General features: G+C 38.5%; 1 protein-coding gene across 3 annotated transcripts in view; it reads right to left on the bottom strand.

Moving 5' to 3' along the window:
• gak (cyclin G associated kinase) overlaps positions 1-24,019 on the bottom strand; it is a 26,319-nt gene extending 2,300 nt beyond the window's left edge. Inside the window, exons 1-29 of one of the 3 annotated variants that reach the window (XM_040050650.1) lie at positions 23,674-24,019; positions 19,304-19,365; positions 18,454-18,513; positions 17,909-18,023; positions 17,345-17,487; positions 17,004-17,129; positions 13,906-13,995; positions 13,604-13,739; positions 13,038-13,150; positions 11,192-11,270; positions 9,091-9,208; positions 8,283-8,291; positions 6,157-6,206; positions 5,869-6,017; positions 5,515-5,637; positions 5,272-5,405; positions 4,972-5,166; positions 4,738-4,855; positions 4,568-4,647; positions 4,200-4,393; positions 3,853-4,014; positions 3,563-3,729; positions 3,159-3,420; positions 2,867-3,061; positions 2,611-2,748; positions 2,397-2,495; positions 2,042-2,308; positions 1,502-1,650; positions 136-312 (exon numbers count right to left, since the gene is read on the bottom strand). In XM_040050650.1, the coding sequence (XP_039906584.1) occupies positions 136-312; positions 1,502-1,650; positions 2,042-2,308; positions 2,397-2,495; positions 2,611-2,748; positions 2,867-3,061; positions 3,159-3,420; positions 3,563-3,729; positions 3,853-4,014; positions 4,200-4,393; positions 4,568-4,647; positions 4,738-4,855; positions 4,972-5,166; positions 5,272-5,405; positions 5,515-5,637; positions 5,869-6,017; positions 6,157-6,206; positions 8,283-8,291; positions 9,091-9,208; positions 11,192-11,270; positions 13,038-13,150; positions 13,604-13,739; positions 13,906-13,995; positions 17,004-17,129; positions 17,345-17,487; positions 17,909-18,023; positions 18,454-18,513; positions 19,304-19,365; positions 23,674-23,815 (3,852 nt within the window). In that variant the 5' untranslated portion in view covers positions 23,816-24,019. The remainder of the gene's footprint in view (positions 1-135; positions 313-1,501; positions 1,651-2,041; positions 2,309-2,396; positions 2,496-2,610; positions 2,749-2,866; positions 3,062-3,158; positions 3,421-3,562; positions 3,730-3,852; positions 4,015-4,199; positions 4,394-4,567; positions 4,648-4,737; positions 4,856-4,971; positions 5,167-5,271; positions 5,406-5,514; positions 5,638-5,868; positions 6,018-6,156; positions 6,207-8,282; positions 8,292-9,090; positions 9,209-11,191; positions 11,271-13,037; positions 13,151-13,603; positions 13,740-13,905; positions 13,996-17,003; positions 17,130-17,344; positions 17,488-17,908; positions 18,024-18,453; positions 18,514-19,303; positions 19,366-23,673) is intronic. The other 2 variants (XM_040050652.1, XM_040050651.1) reach the window with 2 other exon arrangements.

Here is a 24,019-nt window from a genome sequence, read left to right as displayed (position 1 = left end):
AAACAAGAGCATTCATACTGAAAGAAGACCGTAAACTCATACTCGAGATTCATCTCATTTCCTGTTGTTTCACAAACAGAGGAGCTGCACTTTTTTTTAAGTTTAAAAGCATGTTCACAGTATTTGATAATGTACCTTATCAGGATGGACAACCAGCACAGCCTTCCTGTAGTATTTCTTCACCTGGTCAGCTGACACCAGGTCTGCCATGCCCACAGGCTTCCAGCGCGTTTCACCCTCCCACAACACTGTGTGTAGAGTTGACAGCAGTGCTCGGATGTTTCGCTCCTTCCCTTCGATCCAGTCCAAGATCTACAGCATGATAACAAAACAAATCTTTACTACTTGGAAGCTACTGTATGAGTGAGCTGATGTTTAGAGAGTTTAACCTGCCAAAAGGCATCCTAGCTGTACCCAATCTTATTGTCGTTTAGTAAAATCACCTGCTACATGTGTGACGCAGTATGCAAAAACGTGGCCAAGCCCAAAATGTTCATTAACTCAGAGATGTCCAATTCTGACCATTCTTTGAATCACTCTATTTTAATAACAATGCAAACAGATTTTGTAATAAAAAAAAAACAAAAAGACAACTCTACCACGTTTCCAAGAAATCAGTTGATTGCTCACAGTACACACCGCATTATTAGCACAGGCTAAAGATGGAAAAGTCACCAGTAAGGGGACAATTTTCACTGGGTGCCCAGGCATGTTGCATGAGGATTTGGAGAAAAGTAGTGCACTGCTGTTTGCAGTTCATAAACAGATATTGCATATAGATGGGATGACATTGCAAACACTGGAAAATCTGGTTGTTTTTGACATTATCATTGCTCGACTCTTTTTTTTTTCTATGAAGCCGAGATTCTTGGTCGTCATCCTTGGCTGGCTTTTTGTGTCAGTGGACAATGGTGACTCTTTTCACAAGGATTACATTTTTCTCCAGGGCCACACACTGTGTGTTTGTAAGTGTCCAACATGCCCTTCACATATTCTGCCACAAGTCTCTTAGCTCATCCTCCCATCATCTCCTGTTAGCCCACCACTACTGCCTAAAAAGTGACTTTCATTGTTGTCTGCAGACATGAAACAGATGAAACATAATAAATCATATTTAACAGCTGAAAATTTCAAGCCATTTCTAAAGATCTGCCAATTTTTTGCTGCCTTTAGACAAGTCTCTATCATTTTTGTTGATGTTATAAAAGCTTAATTAGTTGGTTACTGTTTCCAATTTTATGCATTCATTTATTTTTTAATAATTTAATTCTATTATATTTGAATGTTTTTGTAAATGCATTTATTCACTTCTAATTTTTGCTTTCCTTTTTACTGTAACCATGTTTTTAGCACATTTACCTTTTAACTCTTATGGTTGCAGTCATGGTTATGTGAGTTTTAGATTTTATTCATATCTTAATGCACTTTGAGACAACTTCTGTTTTTAAATGTGGTATATAAATAAAAGTGACTTCACATATGTGTTCAGTTTGCTACCTACCTGTAATTTGAGAGGATCCATGTCTTTTGTGATCTCCTGTCTCCTCATTTCAGCAATGGTCCTTGGTCCCTTCTTGTCAGGTTTAGAAGCAAAACCCTGAGTTGAGAGCAGATCCCCGAAATCATCCTCCTTTACCTTTGGCTTGGGCCCTGAGTGTCAGCAGCACAGATAAAACGAAATTATTTATGATATGGAAATTTTATGGGCATTTATTAGGGTTAGTCATACAATGAGAAGCCTTTTATGAGAAGACCAGGAAAATATAAAATAATAACTGAAAATCAGCAAAGTAATGAACATAAATATTCCAAATTCCATCTTTTTAGTTTCCAGCCTCTGTTTTAAGCTGCTGATGGTCTCCCCTGCTTACTGCTAATTACATACAGTGCAAGGCAAAATTCTGGACAAACTAACTGAATCAATCGGTTTTCTACTCATTTTTAATTTTCTAAATTATAAAAACTTAATTTAACTTTGTAATATCACCGCTATTGTTTTGTTCAAAATAGATAACTAGTATTGTAATCATGTCTCTCTTACCAAATCCAGGCCCACGAACTCCTCTCTCTTCTCTCCCACCGATCACACTGGAGAAGTTAAGGTTGTAGTTGGGTTTAGAGGACTGGGTTCCTGCAGGCTGAGAAGCTGAAGACCCTTTGGGGCCAGATCCAGATATCCAAGGTTTGTTCTGGGCTGAGGTGGGTCTTGCAGACTGCCATGGCTGAGTTTGAGGCTTAGCAGAGGAAGAAGAGGAAGAAGGACCCTTTGTGCCGAAGGATGGCCCAGAAAGATTACTGCTGGAGGAACCTACAGGAAAAAGATGGAGATGAGATAAATGTAAAGGCTTATAAGATTGACAGTCTTCCTCTTTTATGGAAATAACTCCTCAGCTTACCTGAGCTCCTACCTGGCAAGTTGGAGCTCAGGTTTCCTAGGTCAGCAAAAGGATCAAAGGTCTGAGACTTGGCCTTTGACATGGATGGCATACCAGAAGCTAAAATGATCAAAATATACAAGTCAACACTTTTATCTGGTTTCAATTTTGATTTTGGCTTTAAATCTCAAAATTTTTCAGTCACCAAAAGATCTGTAAGAAAGGTTTCTCCTACCTGTGTTGGTATAACTTGGTTTACTGGCAGTGGTGCTCATGCCAGCAGTGGTTCCTTTTGCCCAGCTGTCCCACCCACCCAGCAGGTCTGGTTGGCTGGCTGATGATGTCATTTTAGGGGTATCATTTACAAGCTTATCTGTAATAACACAAACATCCTAAGTGTCAACAATGGACTCTTTCCAGTGTAAATACAAAATGTTACCAGAAGAAAGAATATGAAATCCAGCTGGACGTCAAGGAACTGATGTACTTACTGAGGTTGAAGAGGCTGGTGTTGGAAGCAGGAGTGGCGTTGCTGTGAGCTGAACCAAATCCACTGGTTGCTGAACTATCAGAACCCAACAAGTCTCCAAACAGGTCTGGTCCAGAGGCTTGTCGAGATGAACCAACGCTGGAGCCAACACCAGAACCCGACCCCATCCCAAACGGATCAAAAAGATCCCCCATGGCTGCAACACAGGCAAAGTGACAGGAAATATTTATTAAGTGCAACCCAAGAAATCTCAGAATAATGCAGTAAGCATGTGTGAAGCCTCAGCCTTTTACGTTTTTGGTCTGGTGTGGCTCCACTGGCTGGCCCACTGAAGAACAAGTCTTCCTGCACTGCTCCAGTCTGACCAGCAGGAGGTGCAAATAAGTCATTGAGGAGGTCGCTGTTGCTAGAAGCAGCTTTCATTCCTCCCTGATCTCCGTGTTGTGGAGCAGAGGACGAAGTTGAGGACATGGTTGGAGGTTGAGGGTCACAGTTCAACCCCAAGAGGTCAGCTGTGTCTTCAGGAGGAGCCTCCTGTGTTGCAGGAGAAGCCGTCTGAGAGGAGACAAGGAAACCAAGAAAATAAAGAAATGCATGGATGCAAGAAATAAAGAATTTTGGTAGTAATTAACAGTGTGATAAACGGGGTAATAGTTTATTGATAAAATAATACAAGCCAGCCAAAGATTTTCTGCACCTGAAAGTCAGAATCAAACAGCGGCTCGCTGTGGTCACGTGACATTGGCTCTCCACTGGTGGCAGAGTAAGAATAGGACTCTCCTTCTGACTGATCACTCAGATCCTCCTGGTCATTCATATATCCTCCTTCTTGACTGTCTGAGGCATCCTGAGCGCTACGTACATCTATAATCACAGGAAGCTAGTCAGTGAGATTTTCCAGGGAGAAAGGTTTGTAAGAAAATGCTACACGGATTAATAGAATTACACATTACAGATTAACAGAACAGAATATGACAGTACATTTACCTTCCCAGTCTAGGGTCTGGAAAAAGTTGCTGGAATTAGTATCATTGCACATCGGAGACTCTGGTTCTGTTGCATTGGAGCTGTCTGGGGTTTGAGCTGGCTGGGCCGACTCTGAGTCATAAAACGCTGAAGAACCTGGCTGACGAGGCAACTCGGGCTTACCTGCAGTGATAAAGGATCCAAGTTTATTTCATCTGTAGAAGCAAACTTAGAAGAACTTAAAAGCACCTTAAAGCCACGTAAGAAGTAAAACATCTAATATACAAATAAAATAAACAGATGACAACACTTTTTACCAATGCTTCTCCACTACTAAACTAACATTCAGGCCAAGTAAAGCCATGTACCAAATTTGCTGAGGATCTCTTGCTGCTCATCACGAGAGGAGAAAAGGATCTTGGGGTTGAGGCCTTTGGTTTGAAAGCCCTCCCATGGAGGAGTCTTGGTGCTGGGCCTCTCCCTGGGTTCAACCTCAATGTCCAAGTTGACCTGGAACAAGTCTGGGTACTTCTCCTGGATGTCACAGGCATCCAAATCATACCTGAAAAACAACAAGCAGATAAAAAAGAAATAATGAAGAAAGTATAGTTTAAATTACTTGTTACAAGCAGTGCAGCTGTAAAAGTTTAACAATGAAGACCCCATTCAGCTGTTAATAAATAATAAGAAAATATAACCTGCAGCAGTATGTTATGGATCAAGGCAACATACGTACTTGGCAAACTTGACAGTCGTTGCATTTCTTGGTACAAAGCCTGTGTGGAACTGGATCTGGAACATTTTCATGGACGCCATCTGAAAGACAATTATAAATGCTCTGAAAAGTGCATTTCTTCATATTCATTGCCACCTCGAGGCTTTAAGCAAGGGTGTCTGTATTTATACCTTTGCCTGCAGACGTCCTCCCAGCGTAGATCTTGCATGATAGATCACCACCAGCACGTCTCCTTGAACGGTAACATTGAGAGGAATCTCCGCTTTCCCATCTTCCATCTTAAAATCCCTGAAACATGAGATTGTGAGAGGAAAAGAGTAACATACATGTTAGATTGTTAAAATAAAGGGAAACTTGTCAGGCCATCCTTGTACAAACCAAAAAAACAAACAAAACAAACTTACTGCATCCTGTCATACTCCTGTGATGTGGTGAGCACCCTCTCGTCCCCAACGTAGACTTCGCAGAATGGCCGGCACCCATTACGCTGCTTGTTGAACAGTGGCACTGGTGTCATGATGATGGAGCGAATAACTACAGGCTTGCTGTGAGGGATGATGGGCTCCTCTGCCATCATGTCACACATATACTCTATATACCTGCAAAATTGAGATCATGTAGTATTTGATACGTGACCTACTAAGGATGACCAACACACACCAGTCCTCTTTTCTACACATTTTAACTTGAATATTTTTCAATACCTCTTGTGTGAAGGTGCTATGCCTGGTGGACAGCGTTTCATTGAGAACATGTAGACTGCTGCCTCAGCGGTGGTGAAAAGGCGGCAAAAACACAGGAAGGAGCAAACTGCCACTGCTGATGCTGCTCTGCCATCCTGCACACAGAAAGGGTACACATTAAATTTATGACAGGTGACACTCCATTCAATTTGACACCATGTACTCCTCTCTATAAGAGCAGGCGCAAAGGACTGACTTACTTACCAGACAGTGTACCACACAGATGTTCCTCTGGTCCTGTTTGAGCCATAGATGCATGTTCTTACATACGCTGTAGAGACTGCGGAGGTTAGGGGCACGGCGCAGCTGCCAATTACACTCTGAAACCTGCGCGCGCACAAATAATACAAATTACTGAAATAGTGACGTAACAAGGACACATGCTTCAACAATAGCTACTGTTGTGGCAATAATAAGCTTATGCATGACAAAAGCACAGATAAACACTACTATACCTGTGATCATTGAGAGTAAACAAAGTATAACACAAAGCTATAATTTAGCCTTGGTTTAAGTTATTTCCCACACCGACACAACCTTGTATCACAAAATGCATACCCTGTTGTGGAATCGGGAAGGCCTGTATGATCGTTTGGAGAGGTTGTACACAGCGTAGTGGCCAGCATGACGTGAATCGAGGAACAGACGGACATCCTCAATGTTGTTCTTTATCGCAGACTCCACCCCTTCTGCTGGGAAAGACATGACTGCACGCGCACACGCACGTTCATTACAGGCATGTATGAATCGGGTAACCAATAATGCTATGCTTGTTCTGTAATATTAAATTACTTGACAATCAAATAATAGTCACTGAATGCTAAAGTGTTCGGGCACTTTACCTACCTGCAATTCTGGAGGTGATGTAAGAAATATCCAGGTCCCCTTTGGCATAGCTGTAACAGAAATGACAAGTGCCGTTATAAAAGCAGTATGTAAACAAAGTTAGAAGCATAAATGATACATTTAAGAAAATAGAGGAAATTAAACTGGTGATTAATGTCTGGGAGACTGAAAAAAAAAAATCCAACGGATGCAAGCTGGACAAAAACTTTTCAACTCTGGTTTTGAATCTCAGATGTTGAAATATTATCAACTGAAAATATTAATCTCTGCCAGAGCAGCCATTCAGTACAAAATTTTAAACAGTTTTGATGAATATTGCCTCAATAATTATGCAAAATTGATTAAGACAGTCCCCAGTTTATCCTTCCGCTGAGTCTTTATTATAGCACAAGCATTTGGCAGATGCTTGTTGTCAGCATTCATTACGGCAACTTTCATTACTACAAATAGTAGTGAGTATTAAGTAATACTGGCAGTAAACTTATGTAGTTAGGTTTCATTGGATCTTACTGCACATGCAATCATACTGGAACAATGACAACAGGTAAGAGAACACAGCCTGATTTCTACTGCACAGTTTAGGACAGACAAACAAACCATAGCTCAGTTTCTTTGCTTAGCCCATCTATGATGATTAAATTCATCTGTATTAATCAGTATTAGGACAAATAGATGATGCAAATTAAGACATAACTGAAAATGATATTAGGTAAGTAGTGGAACCATAATAAAACTTCCAACATTCAGTCAAACAGTCACTCATACTTGTATACCACAGCCTACATATAAAGTTGTGATTGCAATTATACATTTGCAACCCATGCCGAAGCTACTTTAATTAAAACAATATGGACATTCTGAGTTAAGGTAAACCCTAAAAGGAAAAAGACAGCCAAAAAACAAAAGCAATAGCAAAACATGCAACTGAATGACAACTTAATTAAATGTGATGATTCAGATAGCAGATAAAACGGGTTTGAAAAGAGAAATGTAATAAAAAGGTCAAACAGATGAAAACAGTCAAATGTAAATTAAATAGCCTTTTTGATTTTTGAGCTGAAGTTAAATTAAAAGTAATACTGGATATCATGGGATTCTCCATTTAGATCATAAAAGCTCAGCTGAGTCAAGCTACACCAAAACTCCAGTGTCAAAACGACAGCTTCCTGCAGTCATGTGACTTTGCATTTGTTCTCCAGCAAATATGCAGTTGTATTGGATGGTTTTCTTTACCTTCCTCGTAACTGTCATTTCTTCATTACATTTCAGTAAATGGAATATTTCAAGCTGGATGCTTCTTTTGGCCTACTTTTGTATGGATTCATTATCTTCAGTTCCAGACATAGTTACTCAGCAAGTCCATAGTTAAGTGTTGTCACATGGTTTGAAGAATCAGAGACGAAGGCTCAGGCTTAACAAGTCATTTAAGCTCTATATTGTTTGTTTAATTACTGCTTAATGTTAAGTCCATGACATCAGTTTTATACAGATATGTAAAAATTAAATTATTTTTAACATGTGAATTTTTTTATGGATATGTTAGTGGAGTTATAAATTAAAAGTTATCTAAAAGTAAGAAATCAATTGAACTAAATGAGCTATCACACTTGATTTGACAAAAATAACAAGCAAAAATCAAAAGGTTGTTGTTTCCCTCAGACAGAAAAGAAAAATGCATATTTTTTAAACTTTATAGTAAGAAATATGATTGCTATATTAAGGGCCATTTAATTGAAGTTAATGAGTACTTTACCCTTTTAATCGAAGGCCATCACTGCTATGCTACCAATTCTAGTTATCTTTAAACAAAGTTCTCATAAAATGAGTTTACATTTGCAGAAAATAGTTTCCTGGAAAACTCACGGACAGCGAGTCTGCCCTACTGTGTCATTCGCTGATATAATTTTCCAGTTATTTCACCAATATATATGGGAATTTGTCCATTCACATCATGCTCTGCATTCACTCAGTTGAATTACTGAATGTTTGATGTTAGGATCAGAAAGCTAGGATGGTGGGCACTGAGCAACAGAAGATGTGCAACATTTCTTTCCTACTAAATCAAGCACACACTACAGAACACAGAGTAACGCATGGACTGACGCATTCCGCTGACCCATATTTACCTTGGGTTGCTAGGAGATGGACACATAGTGGGACCATGAGGGTTTGAGACAGAGAGGAAGAAAAAACAAACAAAAACAAAACAAAAAAACAAAACAAAATCATCAAAAAAAGTCAATGACAAAACCAAATGAGACGGCAAATCTTTAAAGATGCGGATAATGGGACTATGAAAGGAACACTTTGCTGTTTAATCTTTCTATACCTTCAGCAATCATTACCATTTTCACTGGCCAGTGCAGCCAAGTGTAGCAGCCCAGAAAATCCACTGACTTGCTTGTATAGCAATGGTCAATAAAGGGAGGACAGATGAACTGTGTGTCATTACACATGAAATCTGAGTGTAGAACCACATTTTTGACCAGCAGACAACAAAATGTTCCTTTTAAAGGTAAATCTGGGATCAGGGTATGAGTGAGAATGAGACATACGCAGACAACTGCTTTCACATTAGGCCTTTGCAACTATGATGAAACATGATAACAGATGATGACATGACTGAGAAACAGTATTGCTTAAAAATAGTTGCCATTTGCTGGATGTCTGAATTAAAAATTTGTTATAGGACCAAAAGTGCATCCTTTCATTACGGGAAATTCAAATTTGTCAGTGCCAAAGTAAATACCGTAGTGGAACTATTTTAAGTTATAATAACCAATGTCAAATGTGAAAAGTTTAACTGAAATGTATGTTAACTCCCAAAATAAAAAATACATACATAACGATGAAGATTAACTGAAAGACATATGACTAAAAGTGCAAAATAAATAAATGTAGCAATAATACTCCCGATAACGAGAGGCTTCTTACCTAGCTACTGACTGGATGACCTTGGAGGAAGTATCCTTTATGTTTGTCAAGAAGCGTTCTGTTCCTCCCTTTAAGATATCAAACAGGCCACTGCCAGACTGATCGGGGTCATATACACCTATAAGAAATGGTGAGGAAAAGAAGAATATGGTAAATATAATGACTTTAGAGGCAATGCCTGAGATTAAGCACTTACAATCGGTTTGGCTGGTGAAAGCACACCCAGCACCTATTAGCTGCAAGAGGAATGACACTTGTGACAAATGATCATGCACATATAAATACTTAATTACATTCTGGGCTTCATCAAAAGGGCTCAAAAGGAAGCTTTTTACCAATAAATATTTCAGATAAAATCAGTTTATTTTAGCTGCAATGCAGCTGCCTGATGCCGAGGTGTAATAACAGGCAGTTGGAGCCACTCCTCACAGGAAAGAGCAAACATATTCTGCCTTTCGACAGATGGTTGACAGGCAGTGCAGAAATCCTCTTAGTGAGTGGACAGGAGACAGCTTGCAGGTCTGTGTGTGCGTGTCTGTGTGCGTACAAGTCTGTGTGGATATTTATGTGAAAAATAAGCCTATTATGCTCACTGAGATAAACAGACAGACACAAATATAATTTTCCCAACGAGCACTTAGAGCTTATGCTATAAAAAATCTAAATCTTTTTCCAAAAAACCCCCACAAAAAAAAACCCAACACATAAATTAGTTATTTTTATATCCTTCATGATTTACTTCATTTAAATTAGATGTTATTGTATGGTGGGACAGTCACACTGTTGCATACTAATGCATGGTCTCTATATGTAATGTTTATTTTTTTTTCCTAAGGTGCATTTGAATCAAATTATTTTTTGCAACAGATTCACATACAAGAAAAAAACAAAACAACTTGAAATCTGAGCACACCACTATCAGCCGTGATATAAACATTGCCAATTATACTACACAAGAGGCTCTTAGGAGGTTAAGGCTAATGATACATCAAAATTAGTGTGTTACAGATTGAAAAAAATATTGTTGAGAAACATTTATAGTGACTGTCTGACTCATCATGCCAGGAACCTGAACAGATATTGTAACAAATAAGAGGATTTGTTCTACCATTAAAAATAGCTGGTTTCCTGACAGTACATCATACTGGGCCCTCGCTCAGACAAGGAGGAACCCTTTACTGATCTCACAGGACTTTGTATATGCAAGACCTGGCATGTGTATTAAATGTGTCAACAGCTGGATGGTGACTAACATACCAGCTTACCGTGTTTATTGCGTGACTTTCAGGGATACGGTTGAGAAATTAAATGTCATGTTCAATCACAGCTCAATGATAAACTTTATGGGAAAGATGTGGATTTAGCAGTTTCTAATGGTACCTGCCCACAGGGGCATTTTTCAACAAAAGGAGTCACGCATTTTCTCACCAATAGACATTTGACTGGTGTTCTACCAAACAGCGACTGACAGGTGCTCTCTCTTTCTCTCAGCCTTCTACAATCAGGCAAAGACCTGAGTACATTTGTGCTAGGGCTGTTTGTGCAGGGATTTTAAACAGAAAGCAATAAACTGGCTTGCATGTGAACGTCTATCTGAAAAACAATCCAGCCAGAGTTGTTTTTAATCAAATTTTTTTAAAAAGGACTTAAAGAAACCCCGCAGGTGCTCAATCTGTGTTTGTTTTAAAATCAGCAACCGGTAGTTTAAAGGATTGCCTAGATGTTGACGTACGTAGGTCATTACTGATTTGCATTATGTGGTACAGAACTCAACTTTAAGTAAATGAGCAGTAGGCAGTTTCTTGAAACACAATGCAACTCTACTAAAATGCACTGCACAGCTGGTTATACAGATAATGAATATGAAATGTGCAAATAAAGATGTTGTGACATTTCCATTTAGGAAAGAATGAAATATCAATAATATAAAAATATCGATAATAGTGTTTTCAAGAACTTCAGTATTAGTCTCCTATACTTTAGTGTTAACACCTGAAACAAATAAACACGATAAAAACACAAACTAACAAACACTGACCCAAAACCCTGTCATACAACAACAACAACAACAACAAGAAAATAAATGTAAAAAACAATTTACCTGCATTGTTATGGCTGTTGTGGATCTGCATTGATGGCTGTGCTCCATTGTTGCCAAAACCTCCGTTCTGCTCCAGCAGCTGCAGACATTCATATCCATCATACACTGGACGCCAACAGTAGTAAGTACTTAACATTGCAACGAGCAGGTCAACAATATTTTAAAAAGTTATGATGAAAGAAAGATGTTCTGTGACCTAGACTGTCTGTGTTTAAAAAAAAAAAAAAACCCACAATGGCTAAACCACCCCGGGAAAGAAAAACATCATCGAAAATATCCAAAAAAAGAAAAAAAAAAAAAATCCAAAAATATACAATTTTTAAATATATAAATAAAATAAAAATAGAACTTGATAGAAAATGAACAGTCAGCCTTAAACAAAGGAGGAGGAAAAAAATGTGTTAAGCACACGTCAGGTCCCTGAATGAAAAAAAACAAAACAAAAAACAATAAAATAAAAATCTGTAACTCCAAAAAGTCGATAAATTACAACAAATTAAAAACAGGCTGTGCCAGATGATTGCTGTCGATCTGGGGTTTGTGTTCAACAGCCAAATAGCCTCTGCGTAACTGTCTTGTTTATTTCCCTCTCAGTGTCTCACTTCCCTCACAAGTTTTCTCCTTTCCCTCCTCTCAGCCTCTCCATATGTCTGTGCTGAACTGCAGCAGGGAGAGGAGGAAGAGGAGGAGTAGAAGTCCGAGGATTATAATCTCCTTACATCCAGCAGGGAAACCCCTTCTTAACCCTAATCAGATCAGCAATCGCCAAATCTGCCTTCACTCTGCACACACTTACCAGCCTTATCAGGATTCAGTTTAGAGAGAAATTTGTAGAAATGTAAAAAAGTCTATCTGCCTTGATTTGCTAATTTCCTAATGATTAAACGGTACTTTAATATAAATTTAGTTCAGGATACTGACACTGACCAACTCAGCACAAAACAAGGAAAATGCGATGAAATCAGTGTAAACCTGGCAAATGTTGAAACTGAAAGCAGCTTTATGTCAATCACAACAATGACCGAGGATTTAGTGATAAGTACCTGGATTTTTAAGGATTTGCGGTAAGAATCATAATGAGTTGGGGCTGATAGGTTGAATATGGTCAGCCATCATGCAGCGTAAAACGATTTCTATTCCAAAACCCTGATTAAATCTTAAATCTGATTGTGCTCAATTAGCTACTGTGGTGCAGGTGACAAAAAGCAACACCGACCATGCCAATGAAAACACAGTGTTACCACTGAACTGTTGGTATCACTTCATGTTTGCTTTAAATTTCAGTTCTCTCAGTCTTCACCTCTGTGTGTGTCTCTCTCCCTCTTTTTTGGCCCATTAAGACCTTACCAGCTGGCAAGAGAGGCCGCTGGGAAAGAGAATACAGACTCCTTTGTGCTTGTGTGTTTGTGCGTCTGTGTGTGGTGTATGTGAGGCTTAGCAAATGTAACCGCATCAGCAATTTGAGAGTGTTCAAGTTGTGTGTGTACATGTGCACATTTACACAAACACACACAGAGGAAGAAGCCGTGTGGTTGGCCTGTCAATAGCCTCTTCACAGGCTGGCACACACTGAGGATGAGACTCAGTGCCCTTAACCAATCACGTTGTTTACTCTAAAATACTTGTGAAAGCTGTCAACAATTCAAAACCGATACCTGGAGCAGAAACGTTTTAACTGCTACCAACTCGTCTGATGAACTCAAGATGAAGATTCAAGAGCTACTTTACACGTATTAAAGGATTAGACATGCAAGCCTTACCATAACTACTGTAAATGTGCAGTGTTTTTTTCCGTATTATCACATCTTACATCAATGACGAGGGTACTTTTAGAACACGCATTTACCTCAGTAATGGGGGACTTGGGGTTGACGTTGCGTGCTGCTGCTATCTCCTGGAGCTGGTTGACCAACTCTGTAATAGACAGACGCTCCTCTGGGTTCACCTTCAACATGGAACCTGAAGAGGAGGAGAATGTGTAGAATGTGGGTTGAAGTTAGTATGATTATAAAAAAAGATACAAATAAAAATTTATGATAGCATAACTGATGTTTGTGGACAACACAATTGTAAAAATATTAATAAAAATGGCAGAAAGCTGATTAAAATTAATTAATAACCGATTGGTCATCAATCACATACACAGAAATTAAGGTGAACAAAGAAAAAGAATCAGACTTTTACTTTAAACTGTATACTGTTTAACCAAACTAACATTGTTAAAAGTTTTTAAATCACTAATGCATTTTTGTACTGCATTGAATTGCATGACATTTCTACATGAATGCTATTGTGCTAAACATCTGGCAGTCTGGTAAAGGTATAATGTGGCTTAAGGCATCAGATTTATCTTGTAGGCATTTAGCTGGTATCGATTAATAAATGGACTGGTGCCTGACGGGCAGTACATACGTATGAGGTCGTGATACACAGTGTATTTCATGTCGTTCTGAGGCATGGAGTACTTTCCGTTGACAATTTGTAGCTTGGCTCCATCCTCAAATGGATGCTGCTTAAAACACAACAGGTAGAGGATGCATCCCAGAGCCTGCATGTGAGACGACACATGATCAGTACAATAATCAAACTCCTTTGTTTACAGCAAAAACACAAAAACATGCATCGAAAGACAATCAAAACAAAGGCAGAAGAAGAGAAAGTCAGTTGTGTCTAAATTATAAATGGAGGTACACTAATGTCTGAAAATGACTGACCCAGATGTCTTGCTTCTCATTGATGGGAAAGTTGGAGTAGAGATCGATCATCTCTGGCGTTCGGTACGCAGGAGTGGTGTTCCTTGTTATCTACAGAAAAACATTTTTTAAAATGAATTGACATGAAAGCAAATATCAAGCTTAAGTTATATGTTTGTAAATCTTTGTAAAATTCTTTCTCCCGATTAGACAGAACTGAAAAAGCCATGTGCTCTGTACAAGAAGTGCACAAGATGAGTACATTACTCACATCTCCATAATTTCGTTGTAGATGTACAACGACAATAAAGGGCTATTCTATTCTATTCTATTATGTGCAACATGTGCCTGGTAAACAAGAAGTCTATTAGATTTACAAGCCAAGACCTCTGGTGTTCTGCATTCGAAATTCATCTGTGGCAAAGCTCCAGTGTGTAAGTGGGCAGCTGTGTGGTTATGGTACAAATATAATTTACATGATTGTTTAGGGCTTCCTGGACCTCTGGCTATTAATCCAATTAAAGGTTTCTGGTTTATGCTCAACACCATATCAATACTGCCACTGACCCACTCTGTCTTTGTACGTGTATTTTTGTCTTCTCAATTAATCATCCTACTTTTTACAAAGCAACTAAAGGAAACAAAATGAAATCAAAGTGGCTGCGGTTTTCCTTTTATGTTTTCTTTAAAAAATTAAAACCATATAAAATGTCTACCTGTGAAGCAGATTTCAACCTTTAATCTCTAATCACATATTCAAGGGTAACAACACAATCTTGTGATCAGTGATGAAATTACTATTTACTGTTTTCATTCGCTGCTTATCTCTTGCTTTTAGTTCACTCTGAGGATCTTTAATAGCATTTTGCTTTTTCTGTCATGTTTTTTTTATAATTTTAAACTTTATGGATACTTTTGATTCCTTTCCTTATTTACAGTACTGTGCAAATATTTTGAGCTTCCCTCATTTCTTTGCATTGCTAAGAAAATGGGAAATGCACGTTTGAATAGCAATTTATTGAAACATGTGCAAACCTAGTATGACCACCTTTAGTTATGCTATCAAGTTTTCTTGCAATTTCATTAGGAAATCTTCAAGATTGGAATCTCCTTCATGAAACCTGGAAAACCAAAGTTCTTTAGATGTTGGCTGCCTTTTGTTCTGTTCTCTGTCAAAAGGATCCCACACTGCCTCAATAATGTTAAGGTTCGGGCTCTGGGGAGGCCAAGCTATGACTGATAGTGTTCCAGTTATAGTGCATGTTTTTTTCAGATGGTATTACATGGTGAATCCAAATCTGACCATACTTTTATTCCTTCATAATTCCATCAATTTATAAAAGACCCCTACAGTCTGCACTGTTTTACACACGACTGTAGACACTCATTGCTGTACCTTTCTTCTGGCCTTTTCATTCCATAACTGATTTTCAGTCTAGCTCTTGTTTAATTTGCCATTTTCTCCTGGTTTTCTTAAGAATGACTTCTTGACAGACACCCTTCCACTGAGACCGAACAGTAGAGAGATCAACTGAGGAGACAGATGCATCTCTCAGGTTCTGTGCAAGGGCTTTTCTTATTTCTCAAGGACACAACTTTGAGATACTGTTCATCTCCTGAAGATAGCTTTTTGGTTTTTTCTTACTTTTTTTGTCAACTAAAGAAATGAGAACAAATGATGTGCTATTGAGACAGGCTGCTGGTAACAAAGTGGCTAAGTTGATTCTTTGCTAAGTTGTCAGTTATGTTATATTTAAGTAATTTTTTTAAGCATGAATGACTTGTGGATCAGTGTTAAGTGGCTTAAAAATATATTTCCGATTGAAAGGAGCCAATGCCCAAAGACAGACCTTCAGAAAGCCTGGAAAACTATTGTAGAGAACTATTGCTAAAGATCACTTAAAAAAAATTAAAAGAAAGTCTGGCTCCATGGAAACAACATTTCAGGAAATGAGAGGTGGCTCCTCCTCCTGTTGTTTTAAATCTGCTTTATAATAAGTGACTTGAATCAAATAACTTTAGAATTCATATATTAATCCATCTATATGTTCAAAATCTTAGACAGACTTCAATATTAATGAAACTCAGAAAATATCATCTCATACAATACCCAATACAGCTTAACAGCGCATGTACTGTATAAACAGTATTGGGGAGTAACGGAATACATGTACCGCCATTACGTATTTAAAATACAAAATATGAGTAACTGTATTCCGTTACAGTTACAGTTTAAAAAGGTGGTATTTAGAATACAGTTACTTTGTTGAAATAAATGGATTACACTGCGGTGGCGGGTCAGGACTGTTTGGGTTTTGTTTGACAGCTACGTTCTGTTGTTCCAGGCGGCAGCGTTACGGTTGCCATGGTTACAGGACGACGCTCTCTCTCTGCGACTGTGTGCCTCCTGAGTGAGAGAGCGCCTTTTTGTTGTTGTTGTTGTTGTGCTAAGCTAATAGGCAGAATGCTACGGGCATAGCTCTAAAGAACGTAGCCTCATGGGCAGTGTAGTCCGTGCTGCAGGGAGAATGGGCCGCCATACACGTTATGTGTCTGTGAGCAAGAGGAGGGGAAAAAAAGGATAGTGGAAAAGTACGAGCTGTCACCGAGCAAAAACGGGAGCTGGAAGCATGTAAATATAATAATAACCACTGCAGCTATTAAGACTCGACTGTACAACGTGTTCGTGTTTTCCTCCGAAAACAATAAGTTCCGTTGGAGCAGCCTTTCAACGCCTCTCTCTGTCTCTCGCAAGCAAAGTTGACCCACACAACAAAGTAAAGCTATTTTTCGGCTACGAGCCCGACATGGAACCCGCCGTATTAGTCAGAGGTCCCTTTACTGCGGTTCGGAGCCGCGGACCTTCGGTAATAGTAATAAAACACACAGCAATAGTACATTCACGTAGTTGTAAAAAGCATGATAATATATTAAGTAATCCAAAGTATTTAGAATACGTTACCGTCATTGGGTAACGTAACGGAATACGTTACAGAATACATTTTGGGGCATGTATTCTGTAATCTGTAGTGGAATACATTTTAAAAGTAACCTTCCCGACACTGTGTATAAGCAGGTCACTGTTAAGATCACCAAGAACTGTCTGCATGCTTAGGTACCTCATCCTCCACCATTGACCTCTTCTGTGCGGACCAGCTGTAGTCTGGATAATGTGACACTGTGGTGGCGCTGCCAAAGTCACACAGCTTGATGGTGCCCTGGTTACTAATCAAGAGGTTCTCAATCTGCAACACATCAACCAAGCAGTGAGTTAGCATTTCATTTAATTGCCATAAGTAAGACTTCTGAGACACAGAACAAGGGCAGCAGCACATGATATGATGAAAATGCGGTCATAAGTAAAAGCACCAACTAAATAACTGCACTGTATATTGTGCATTTTTCTTTATTCTCCTCTCTGACACATCAGTCATCCATTAAATACCAGAGGCAGACAAACCTTAAGGTCTCTGTGTATCACGGGAGGCTTCTGTTTGTGCATATGCTGAACAGCGCGGCACGCCTGATAGAAGATTTTTAGCACAGTGTCACATGATAGAGGAGCCTTCTGCTCTACCCTCTTAATAAAGTCCACCAGCTGACCTGAGGTGAAAGAGGTACAAAAACACAAAAGAATGTGAAACTGTAGATAAAAGTCTTGTATTTAGTAATAAAATTACAAAATTAAAGAAAAAGTGCTTTGCACACATCCTACAAATGATTTATTTCTGTTAACATACTTATTGTGGTAAGCAGTAAGGTATTTGCTCAGAAAGCTGAAAAACTGCTGAATGAAAAAAACCTTGTCTGCTGTAACTACACAAAAAGGAAGCAGAGCAGGAAACAAAGGCTACAGACAGGAAACTTTCATCATAAATGCCTTTCAGTGGGAGTTACTCAGAAACAGTTCCAGCACCCCTGAATTACTGCATGTGCATTTCATGAATGAGTAAGAACTGATTCAGCACTAAAGAAACAAAACTGGGAAAAGTGCCTTTCTGTGTGTAGCAGTGTGTGTTTTTACCTTTACACAGCTCAGTGAGGATCAGAAACTCAGCCTGCCCGGTGTCTGACTCCTCTTTACTGATGGAGGCTGCAGAGCAGAACTGAACCGTATTTGGATGACCGGACAGCTTTTTCTATAGAGCCAGCAGGTGAAGGAACATACAGAATAAACACTGCTGCTGTGACAAGCCTCGCCTTAAATTTGCCGTTTCATAAATCACAATCATAACCAGTTTCTAGTGGCAGAAGCTGCTGGTTTTCACCTGTCGCATGTCAGCCTACTTTGTTTAAGCTATCCGCAGTTTTAGATTACAGCAGGTGTCCAAAAAGCAAACTACTCAAAAGCTGAAAAAAATTAACCAGATGCATTTTAAGAGAGATGTGATGACGAAGGAAATCCTGAATAGAGAGCTATGGCAGATGATCTATGGGTGTTTAGTGTCAGCTATATATTAACATTAGGTGTGAAGTAAAAAAAAAAAAAAAAAAAAAACTAAAAACAAAAAAACAAAAACTTTTTACAGAAACACTTTTGTGCTTTACTCATTAATAATTAAAGGATACCATGAAGCAGACTTCTTGTATGATTTCTTTGTTCTTCTCTTCTTCATTAGACAGCAGTCTCTGGAAAAAAAATGCATACAGACCATTGCTTTGTTCTGTGATCAATATAATATATGCCTAACAGGACTGAACTAGCATACTGCAATAGACCGCCTATAAAGCATTAGCTTCAAACAAAATAAATATTAATAATAGTAAAATTACAATTACTTTAAAGATAATTTATGTGGTTATCTGATAAATACACTCAAAGGACAATTTCATTGTTCAGCATTTGAGGTTTTTATACTTAAATGAGAAGCTAATAAATATATATATATATATGATACAGCATGAACAGAATTGAGTAAGTAGGAAACGGTGCAAACATAATTGTTTGGAGCTTCATCATTCTGTACAAAATGACTTGCAATAATTGCATATTGCATATGAACAACAAACTACCTGGTAAGCGGCCGTCCACATTGCTAAGCCTACATTTTTTCAGTTACTGTCTCATTAGTACAGCTGTATAGATAAAAAGGGAAAATCTTTCTGTTAAGGGACGCGTCCAATGGCATGTTTTGATTCAGCAGTGTAATGCAGACAATAATGCATTCCACAAGCTGACAAGTGCATGTACTAATAACCTGCAGTACTTTGTCTGTTTTGCATATTAAAAGCAGGTGCTGAAGAATGTAAAAATCAATGTAAGGAGAGCTAATGTGCCTGATTTGATGCATTGGGTAATACAGTGCACACAATGACACGCACATTAACGAATACATGCTCAGTGATGAGCAACACAGCCGAAACGTAACAGTGGAACATTTTTAACATTGAGGGTGTGGGTCAGTACACCTTATCTTACCTTGAGGGCGTAGTCTTTACCACTGCTCATGTCCTGGGCTTCATATACAAAAGCAAATCCACCTTAAAAAGAAAAAAAAAAAAGATGAGGATTTAATTTACAGTTTTTTATGATTTAGTGTTGGGTTGACGATTCTCAAATGTTCAGGATACTGAAAGAATTTTGTGATACTGACCAGGATATATTCTAACACTGTCTAGTTGGTGTCCTGGATTATTATCAAACGTCTATGTTTAAATTATTCTGAAATTAAAATGACAAAATCACTTAATAATTAATTAATAAACCACATGGGATGACATGTTTAATATTTAAATTCATTATTAGTTTTTGTATTAATGCTGTGTTCAAGCGCTTGTTTTCCTTTTTAACTTGGGAATGGAACCATTACAACATGCACCACTTGATTTCATGCAATACTGACTGACTGTAAGCCCTACTGGGTATCCTGTTCATTGAAGATGCAGCTAAAACCTTGACTGCTTATGATGTCTTCAAATCCATTTTTCTATAATAATCGCTCTCCATATTTACACAGTAGAGGGCTGTTTTATAAATTACAATTAATAAAACATTAACAGCTATGAGTTTTCTGTGTTACAAAAAGTGGCACAGGTTACATTCAGAGTTTTGGTCTAAAGTTTTTACTTATTCTTTTATTTACAGCAAGTTTTAACTGTAATATAGATTTTCTCCTATGGGAATATGTGTCATTTCTGCAGCTTGTTAAGCTGCACCTTAGTAAGATCACAAATGAAGCCCAGCTGTAAAGTTAAAGCAATGCAAACTGGACAACTGCATTCTCACTGGAACATGTATTCATTTGGTGATGCAGGAAATGTTTAAACCTTGTTATCCTTGATTCTAATCTGTTGCTAACTCTCTTTTACACTGCTAGAATTGCAGCAACTATAAAACAGAAAACACACCAAGAATACGTATTCAATCAAGAAAATGTATTTTATTCTGATGTGCTGACAAATTGATTTTGTCAAATAACCTAATTTAATGTTTAAAAGTATCGAATTTAAACTATCAGAGCTCTAAAGAGCACCTTTCATGTTAGAAACAATCGGCAAAGTCACCAGATTAATGATTTTCAGTAGCAATACTTTGTCTTATTTTCAAGAGTGTTGCAATTTAAAGTTTCCCGTGTGTGGGACTTAATAAAGGTTTATCTTATTTTATCTTATCTTATCAATTTACTGTTCGCCTATTGCTGTTCTTTTTAGATTACCATTTTATCTGATAGGATCTCTGCCTGTGTGGAGGAGTTGTGACCTATGAAAACACTCCTTTTTATGTGAGCACACACAGAGCCTGAAATGGAAAGCATGCTTAAAAGAGAAAGTTGATAACCACTGTTGTGAGATCCGTTATCTCCAGCTATGGCTTAAGGTTTTGTTGAGCCAGCTAATGCTAAGAAAGCCTGACGGTGTTGAACTTCCTTCGTAGTATACCGCTCTGTAGACACTACTGTCATAGGGAACAACACCATTCTCATCATAATGTATTTCACAAAAAACTTCTGTGCTGCTTAAAGCCAGTCCCTTAAACTGACATAACATTATCAATCTGGGATTAATAAAAGCTAACTGTCTAAACAGCAGATGCACTCGTGGAACAATGTTTTGGGGGGCGGTTTTTGCATTATTTTGATTTTCTTTTCCCCAAGTCACTGTGACTAGTAAAGGAGAAACTTCAGTCTGGGTGTGTGTGTCTCAAATACTTCTACTTACCAAGCCTCAGCTAAACAAGGAAATGCCAAGATTACCACAGACATGAGTAAATCAACTACCAGCCTTCTAATCTTTAACAGGTTGCTTTGCATAGGTCCATGCGCGTATGGTGGTCACTTCCCCAGTTCTCATAAAACCTCTTTTTCTGGGACTCTCACCAGGGACCTCGTGCCTGCCTACATTTATTTATTTATTTGCCTGTGCTTCAACTCTCAGCTCACACACAAAACATTCCAGTTGACTATCAAACCGCAACAAAGCGTGTTGTTCCTTACAGGTTATGTTGTGTTATGCGACTCATTTTGATAACCTCCCTGCGGAGATTAAATGTCTTCCACTATTTTGTAAAACGGAAGGTAAGAGACTGAAAGCTGAAAAGCTCCATTTTCTCTGCTCCAATTTCCAAACGAGTCTAAGAAAAAAATACAGAAAGGTATTTAAAAATACCTTAAATCCTTCTTTATCAAACACTAATTTATTCAATCTCACTCTGAAACAATATGTGTGCCTGGGTTATACAATTGTAGGACTATAACTGGTGTAGTAGACAAAAACAAAAAAACAGAACCATCTGGTTACAGCAATCCATTGTTTTTGTCTCAGCAAAAGGTCCCAACAAAGACACCTTTGAAATTGCATGACGGGAGTTTGAAACAGGCAGCGTTTTAGTGTAAAATGATCTCCACTCCATTTGCTTTGATTTGGAAGGTCTTGTGCGTTTCCTTTAACCTGTTTGAATCGAACTATTGTGGACCAGGAAGTGAAATCACAATACTAATTATACTATTAAAGAGAGAAAGTTGATAGTATATCTGAAGAACAGTAGTACAGTGGTTAGAAATGATGCCTCACAGCCAGAGGACTCCTGGTTGTGTGAATTTTGCATGTTCTCTATTAAAAAACAAGACAAACCACGACTTAACTAAAGTCTTTTATCACACTAGCTTTGCATATTCAGTCAACTTTAAATCGATGTGACAAAACACGTAGAAATCAGCCGTAGACAATAGTAAATGCCATCTTATTTGCCAACATAGTCATGTTTGCTGGTGCACACCATACAGGAAGCAAGACAAAAAAAGAAAAAGATAATTAAAGGAAAAGTGGAGCATGTTTATTTGAAGCCCACCCTTAACCCTCAGAGTGAACTGCTTTCCACAGTTTCTAAATTCATAGCAGCTTTCAGGGGGCATCATACAAAATAAAATAATATACCATGACTACTCTACTAGAGTAGGTCAAAGAGTAGGTTTTTAAAACAGATATATAGAGATGTGTTCCAAGACACTTTTAAGAATATAAAAGTGTATTCAATATAAATAAAAAGATGCCCTATGTAGATTTAAGGGTTTTTGGATGTCTGGGAAATTGCTATGGAAGAAATGATATGCTGGCTTTCCAACTGGAGGTTATAGTTATACAGTTGGGAGATTGAAGCTATAATCAGCCAAAATTTTAAGCACTTTTCTGCAAGACACCAGGTGGAGATCACATCAGTAATCATGGATCTAAATATATTATTTGATTGTTTGTGTGAAATGTTGGAGTAGATCATGTTGTGTAACCTGACAGGGTATGCCATGTTCTCTTCTCACCTGCTCTCAAGAAGCAGAATATACCACTTCCAGACACAGCAAAAACAAATAATCAGTGATACCTCTAAAAATCAGGAACACCAGATCAGCGTTTTCCTTTTTGCCTCGGAAGACAATTTCTATTTCGTTTGTGAAATAAAAAAACCAAACTAATCGACTAATCAGATCACACTAAACTGTTGAAAATTACCAAATTAAGTGCTTTGTAATGCTAAACTATCAGTCCAAATTGGTACATAATTGGTCTACTCTGATATATTTATTACACGCTCAAAAAGCAGTAATCCAGGCAGCAAGACCCTTCCTTGCTGTCACAAACCTACCAGTAGGTTTCTCCTTATGGCATCTGTGATATTCACTTGTTTCTACTGCAGCCCTAACCACAAACGTGAGACGATATTTTTATACTTAACAAAAAAAATTCAATAAGCAGGCACCAGTGCTGACACGGGAATGCCGCTCTTGTTGATGTCAGAAGAAACAATCCAGCAGAATTTTTCAAGTGCTCTGTTTCGACTGAAACTTGTAAAGAGTTTCCAGCCTGCCCTGTTACAGATAATCAATTGGTTTGGTAACCAACAACACCGTCATCACTCATATCTTCGGGCCCGGCAGGCCTGACTCACACTTTTATCAAGTCTTTCTCATGAAGCAAAAAGTGCCGTGTTTCCAAGAAAGACAGACGGTAAAGGTGGACACGTAAAGCGCAGCTCTGCCTGCACACACACAGCCTTCAGTGAGGTGTAAAGCGGTAACACAAAGCAGACACGTCAAGTTTAACTTTGAAATGTCTATACTTCTCCTTGAAGTACCTAATTCTGGAAATCGATTTGGCGCTTGTTAGATACAGTCCAAACCAAATTATCACCTGGCGTTTGCTCGGTGACTCACTGTCCTGCACTTGCTAACTATATTATCACTTACTCCACTAGAGGTATTTCACAAATGCTAACATGTTAGCAAATTCAGCTAACTAGCATGACTAGCCGCTGAAGACGTGACCAAAATTTCTTGTTGTGATGTGCACGTATCTCACCTTCCGCGATCACCCTCCTGATTCTCAGCTTCATGTCACCGAGTTCAACGACTTGTCCGACGAAATCATTTTGGTCCCGACTGGCCGCTCCGGAGGAGCCGGGCCCGGCTAAGAAATCTAGTGCCGACTGGAACAGAGACATGTTTTCGGGCCGCCTCCGGGAGAGGGAGTGAGCTGTCTAAATCTTCACCGGGTCCGCAGAAAGACTCTACAGCAGTTCACTACGTTACAAAGATGTATAAGCAGGTGATATTATTCTTTCAATGGAAGCAAACATCCTCTTCCTGCTGCTACATAAACGGGGACACCATCATCACCGCACCGACTTCCGTGAAGGGTGATGACG

This window comes from Simochromis diagramma, unplaced genomic scaffold (genome assembly GCF_900408965.1).
Source record: "Simochromis diagramma unplaced genomic scaffold, fSimDia1.1 OVJJ01000131.1, whole genome shotgun sequence".
Classification (NCBI taxonomy): domain Eukaryota; kingdom Metazoa; phylum Chordata; class Actinopteri; order Cichliformes; family Cichlidae; genus Simochromis; species Simochromis diagramma.
Note: the sequence above shows the minus strand (reverse complement) of the source record. Positions and strands in the feature narration are given on the sequence as shown.